Source organism: Muntiacus reevesi, chromosome 1 (assembly GCF_963930625.1).
Source record: "Muntiacus reevesi chromosome 1, mMunRee1.1, whole genome shotgun sequence".
Taxonomy (NCBI): domain Eukaryota; kingdom Metazoa; phylum Chordata; class Mammalia; order Artiodactyla; family Cervidae; genus Muntiacus; species Muntiacus reevesi.
The window spans coordinates 54,111,496-54,118,108 of NC_089249.1; the positions used below are offsets into that span (position 1 = coordinate 54,111,496).

Below are 6,613 nucleotides of genomic sequence, written 5' to 3' on the forward strand. Positions count from 1 at the left end.
ATTGGCTGCTGCTTCCCAGATGACCTCCCACACACCCTCCCAGACCACACTGGTCCACGGTCAGTCCTGGTGGCATCCAGGTAGGGCCTTTGTCAGAACAGGGAAATGGAAACTGAAGCTGTCCACGAAGGTGTGACATTTGGGTGGGGAAGTTCATGGGTGGCATGAGTGGCCCGAGTTCAGGAAGGGGTGAGGCCCAACTCCGCTGACACAACAGCTTCCAGGCGCTCTGATGATATATAAGGTTCCTGCCGCTTGAACACCTTCAAGGAGGAGGCCACAGGCTGTGACTGAGCATAGAATCAGAGGACTCGGAGCCAGGGACGGTAAAGAAGTTGATTCATGGGGCCCAGCAGAGTGGGGCCGGATACCATACGACAGGGGACCCAGGATGGGGGCAGAGTGGCACTGAGAGGCCGTGTCCAGTCAGACTCCAGGCGGAGGACTGGGTCACCATCGGGGCTCTGAGCACCCTGTACTGCTCCTGCGGGGAGACCCTGACTTCCCCAGGAGCCCCCAGCGGGGGTCAGAGAGGGAGGTCTAGTGGCTCCAGCAGAGATGTGGGGTGCAGGAGGAAGGGGTGTGGCAGGGAGGGGAGCCCTGGGCAGCCCCAGAGGAGCCCCGTGTCTTGCAACTTCTCCCACCTTTGTCCTCAGACACCTGATGAACAGATACACCTTCATTGAGAACTTCAACAATCAAGAACAGCCTTTCAAGACCTACCTGTGCTTCAAGGTGGAGAGGCTGGATGGGGACACTGAGATCCCTCTGGATGAGTACAAGAGATTTGTGCGCAGCAAGGTGACCCACCCAGCCCGCCCGCAGCAGGCGGGCCCTCCCCGTGGCGGGACACCCAGGGTAGAAGGTTGTCAGGGGCACACGGGATGTCCCACAAGCTCTCTGCCAGGAATCAGGTGGGGACCCTTTCTGTGTGATTGACAGCTTTGAGCCACGTGTCAGGAGCCAGTCACAGCCACCCAGCGCCTGGCACCTCCAGTCCGGAGTTTCATGACTTGGTTACTCCTCTCCTGCTCCGCCTCTGGGGAGGAGTTGGGATGGAGGGCGATGCATGTGGACAAGGGGCTGGGTTCTTCCCTGGACTCTGCCCAGGGCAGGCTCTTGCCAGAAAGCCTGATCCTCTCTCAATCACCACAGGCTTGGGCGGCCGGGCAAGACATCCGCCCACTGCTTGAGAGATTCTGGCGAGGGTACTGATCACCACAACCCCGCCGCTGCCAGCTGTATGTAGTCCAGGGCTGCGCTGGGCCCAGCACAGGGCGATGCCCAGAGCAGAAGCTTGTAAAAGTTTGGGCATACACGTGGGTTTAGTGGGTTAGGGTCGTGGAGGAGCTGGAGAGCAGAGTGAATCACTCCAGAGAGGAAATGCCCACTTCGATGGCAAGAGGCCAGTGTCGGAGCTCCCCTGGCCTCCTCCCTCCCGGCACGGCTGGACTAGGCCCTATCACGGGCACAAGATAAGAGGGACTCCAGCAAACTCAGAAATCAAGATGAGTCATGCTTAAACTCAATAGTTTAAAAATCAAAATTAACGCAATTCTGTGATGCAGGAAACAGCAACATCTGCCTGAAGACTGATCAGTTTCAGAGCTTTGCAGAGCCATAGGGATACAGCGTCTCTCAAGGGGCTTGGCATTCCTTTGATCGTGTAAATCCTGCATTGAAATAGCATTTCACTGGGTGCTGAGGCTTGCCCCCACTAACTTCGTGCTGGGGGCCAGCGCCTCACCCGCCTTCCTTCCATGGTCGTTCCCTCCATGCTGGCCCATACACAGCAAAGGACAGGACGCGTGTCTTCCTCTTTTTCGTAGGGTCCTGATCAACCACAGGGACCCCACCATGCGGAGTTCTACTTCCTGGAACAGATCCGTTCTAGGAATCTGGACCAGAATCAGCACTACAGGGTCACCTGTTTCATCTCCTGGAGTCCCTGTCGCTCTTGTGCCCACAACCTGACTACGTTCCTGAAGGAGAACCCCCACATAAGCCTGCACATCTTTGCCTCCCGCCTCTATACCAACAACCGTTTTGGGAGCTATCAGAGAGGCCTGCGCGAACTGCAAGCGGCTGGGGCCCAAATCACCATCATGACCTCTCAGGGTCGGCAGGGGTCTCCTGGGGGTGGGGCAGTGGCAGGGAGAGGCCTGTGGAAGTTGCCAGAAAGAGGTGGGCAGGGTGGGAATCCCTGGTACAGAGGCCTTTGTGTTCTGTCTGAGAAGGGAGGCTAGACTCTGGAAAGAGCCTGTGGGGAGAGAGAGTTCAGAGGGGCAGAGGTGGTTCAGGAGGGGCCGGTGGGTGGGTGAATGTGCGTGGACTAGCGGGTCTCCAGAAAGAAGGAGAACGGGCTGGCTCAGATTCCAGTAGCAAGAAAGAATCTGAGGGCTTGCTTCAGCTGCACATATGCAAACACTGGAACGATGCAGAGAAGATTAGCATGGCCCCTGGCAAGGATGACACAGGTGAAAAAAGGAACATGTTGACTCAGTTCTAGAACCTATTACACAGAGCGACGTAAGTCAGAAAGAGAAAGACAAATATCATACATTAATGCATATATATGGAATCTAGAAAGATGGTACTGATGAACCCGTTCGCACGGCAGCAAAGGAGACGCAGACATAAAGGACAGAATTTTGAACACAGAGGAGAAAGAAGAGGGTGGGATGATTTGACAGAGTAGCATTGAAACATGTACATTACCATATGGAAAATAGATAGCCACTGGAAATTTGCTATGTGATGCAAGGGACCCAAAGCCAGGACTCCGTGACAACTGAGGAGGGTGGGATTGGGGAGGGCGATGGAAGGAAAGGTGCAGAGGGAAGGGACATGTGTATACCTATGGTTGATTCATGTTGGTGTATGGCAGAAACCATCACAACATTGTAAAGCAATTACCCTTCAATTAAAAATAAAATGAAAAAATGTTTTAAAGAAGAAAGAATTTGAGGGGTAAGCTAAGTCCTTGAAAGGAAGAGAGAGGAGGCAGTGAAGTGATGATGGGGAAGCCCACTCCTAGACTGGAGCTCACCTTTCTCTCCCCCGTTCCATTTCAGACTTTGAGCACTGCTGGGAAACCTTTGTGAACCACGGAGGAAATCCCTTTCAGCCCTGGGAGGGGCTGGAGGCAAAGAGCCAGGAGCTCCGTGAGAACCTGCAGGCCATTCTCAGGGTGAGGGTTCCTCCCGGCTGCTTCCCTGGACCTCCCCCCTCCTCTCTTCTTCTCTCCCTGGGCCTTTATCTATGTCTGGGCCACTCAAGGTCTTCATTGCAGCATGCAGGGGCTTCTCTCTAGTTTGGGGCACAGGCGTCTCTTGTTGCTAAGCAACGGCTCCAGGGTGGGCTGCTCACTTCTCTGGTTGTGGCCTGCGCTTAACTGCCCTGAGGCCCATGGGATCTTCATTCCCAGACCAGGGGTGGAACCTATGTCCCGTGCCTTGGAAGGCAGTTTCTTAAATCACCAGGGGCGTCCCTGACTGGGCCTTTTCCCTCTTTTTAGAGCCTTCTCCGGGATGATCTGTTCCCTCCTGGGACACCGGCTCCATCCCTTCTTTCCTTTCCCCAGGGGTCCCTCTACTTCCTCACACACTTGTGTCCCTCCCTCCTTCCCCATCTGTGTGAAACTCCCCAGACCTCCTCTCTCATTCCCTGCTTCGTCCTAGACTCAGCAAAACTGAAGGATGGACGCCAGCCTCTCTAAAGAACAGCAGACCTCTATTGAATAAAAGAACAAAACACCTTCTTTTAAGAAATATAAACATGCCATTTGCTACTGTCTCCAGACTGATCCAAACAGACCAGCAAAAAGCAAATGGCTCAAAAGAAATAGCTTTTTTAAAATAAAAATCTGAGTAGATTTACTTTTCATTCAAACCTATGTTGTGTTTCAAATCTACATCAGTAAGATTCTATTCAATACTATCAGAATAGTTTCTGATTTTTTAGATAAATGAATATTGTAATTGATTTTAAATGCAAAGCAATAAAATGAAATATTAAGAATCTCTCATTCGATTTTTTCCCTTAGTAAATGTATCATGAACTATAAATAGTTTATTAAAAGTTGCAAACATGCAGATGCCTTTTTATTTTGTAGTGGATCTGATTCATGGTGGGGTGGAGGTATAGTGGTCACACTAATTCCTGCTGGTATGAGTAAAAATCAGCTAAACCTTGTAGGAGGGAAACCTAGGATTCAAAAATCTGCAGCCATCAACAACCTATCACACTGCTAACACTACTGTTTTTGAAATGACAGACCATGTGATAAGAGAAGAGAAAGAATGAGTCTCAATATTGAAAGAGAACTCTCAAATCTGCAGCTAGATAACTCCAGGAATTACCCCAGTCCCCACACCACTGCGACTTCTACTGCCCTGGAGAGGAAGCCAGAGGGAGGGGCTCTTGTGCACAGGTGATGAACTGGCCCCTGCACAGTACATGGACCCAAGCAGGACTGGTCTCAGGCACTAGATTTCCCTCCTGCCATTCACTCCATCGGGACTGAATTGAGCTGAGCCAGCCTTGCACAAGGCGTCCAAACAGCAAAGTCTCCCCAGGTCTGTCCCCTCAGACTTCTGATCCTGTGTCAAGGGCCCCAAATGTGTCTCAACCTCACACAAAGGGGCCCAAACTGTGTCACAACCTCACACAAACATGTGACTCTAAGAAGCTGGAAGCAGAACCATTCGGTGTGAGACCTGAGGCAATAGAAAATGAGGGACAGATGATGATGATGGTTGGGAAGGGAGGAAGGGACTAAATCACGGAGGGTTGGTGCATGTGAGGGAAGGAAGGACAGGTAGAAGAAGGTAACCTGGGAGGGAGGGGGGAGGGAAGAGGTAAGGAGAGGAGAGGAGCAGGGCTGAGACCCAACAATGGGAAGACAAGGGGCCTAAGGAAAGGATGCTGGGAAGAAGGAGGTCAGGGTCAGAGCTGTCTGGAAAAGCTGGAAGTAGGGCTCATTTCATAAAATAAACCATGTGGGCCAGGTAGATTGGTCCAGGCCTGGCTTGGCGGCTCAGTGATGCTGTCAAGACATGGCCCACTATTGCTGTTCCCTCAGCTCAGCTCTCAGTACTTGCCTCCTCAGGGTCTCGAATGGCTGCCTATCTCTAGACATCACACCTCATTCCAGAGGGGAAGAAAGAAGATAGGACAAACCCCAGAACTTCAGAGCCCATACGTTATTTTTTAGCAGTGTCTTACCGTCCGAGGCGGCTGGTGGGAAAAACTCTGTTGGCGTTTCACTTGACCCAGTTTGGGCCGCAGAGGGAACAAGATTGGCTCTTGAGCTCCTCACCTGTAATATATGGAGAATAACAGTGACTGACAACCTAGATAGCATATTAAAAAGCAGAGACATTACTTTGCCAACAAAGGTCCGTCTAGTCAAGGCTATGGTTTTTCCAGTGTTCATGTATGGATATGAGAGTTGGACTGTGAAGAAAGCTGAGCACCGAAAAAATGATGCTTTTGAACTGTGGTGTTGGAGAAGACTCTTGAGAGTCCCGTGGACTGCAAGGAGATCCAACCAGTCCATCCTAAAGGAGATCAGTCCCGGATGTTCATTGGAAGGACTGATGCTGAAGCTGAAACTCCAATACTTTGGCCACCTCATTAGAAGAGTTGACTCATTGGGAAAGACCCTGATGCTGGGAGGGATTGGGGGCAGGAGGAGAAGGGATGACAGAGGATGAGATTGCTGGATGGCGTCACCGACTCGATGGACATGAGTTTGAGTAAACTCTGGGAGCTGATGATGGACAAGGAGGCCTGGCATGCTGTGATTCACGGGCTCGCAGAGAGTCAGACATGACTGAGCGACTGAACTGAACTGAGCTGAACTGAGGGCTGTTGGGAAGTTAAACATCAAGTACTTAGGATGATGTTGACATAGTTATTCTTCAACCAATGATGTCACTATTTAAAAAAGGGGGAGAGATCACCCATTTAATAAATCACTCAATCTACAATAAACCATCAGCCCTCCAGCTCGCTCTGGCTCACACCACGTGCAGCCAGGTGCCAGGGAAGACATGGGTGACAAGTGGCATCTGGGGCCTTGGCAGCAGAGTCATTATGGCCCAGACCCAGGCCGGGCCTGTTTCCCTCCTCTCAGTGTTGCTGATGGGGCCTCACCTCCTCCCTTCTGGGGGCTCCTTCTCTGACCCTGGGGGCTTCTCCTGCACTCCTGACCCTGGGCCTGGCCTCTTCCCATGGGTCCCAACCATGTTCTCCACTGATGCCCTCATTTCTGTGTCCCTTCCTCCTCCTTCTGCAGGTGTTTCAGGGGGCCTGCAAGTCCCCAGAGACGCTGGAGTCATGCCCACGGGAGGGAAGATGCACCAAGAGGGGGCCCCTTTCACTTGTCTTCAACACCCACCTTTGGTTACAAACTCACCATGTCTCCCAGCTTTGATCAAGCCCTTTTCACACCCAAGCTCATCCTGGCTTTACCAAATCTCAGGGAGTTACTGCTTAGCACCACTTGGCTATGAAGTAAAGTCCTCTTTTCCTCTTCCCAAGGTTTCACAGGTAGGTCGAGGCCACATTCACACCTGGGTCCCTGCCAATCCCCAGCCAACCCTGAGAG

The 6,613-nt window shown here is 51.9% G+C and overlaps 1 protein-coding gene and 1 pseudogene across 1 annotated transcript; both read left to right on the forward strand.

Moving 5' to 3' along the window:
- The first annotated feature begins 276 nt into the window (after positions 1–276).
- Positions 277–4,075, forward strand: LOC136174177 (DNA dC->dU-editing enzyme APOBEC-3G-like). Its single transcript, XM_065944147.1, has 5 exons — positions 277–326; positions 657–801; positions 1,830–2,118; positions 3,075–3,190; positions 3,681–4,075. The coding sequence occupies exons 2-5, from the start codon at positions 664–666 to the stop codon at positions 3,693–3,695; spliced, it is 558 nt and encodes a 185-aa protein (XP_065800219.1). The 5' UTR covers positions 277–326; positions 657–663; the 3' UTR covers positions 3,696–4,075.
- Positions 2,402–2,499, forward strand: LOC136156783 (U6 spliceosomal RNA; annotated as a pseudogene).
- Positions 4,076–6,613: the final 2,538 nt, after the last annotated feature.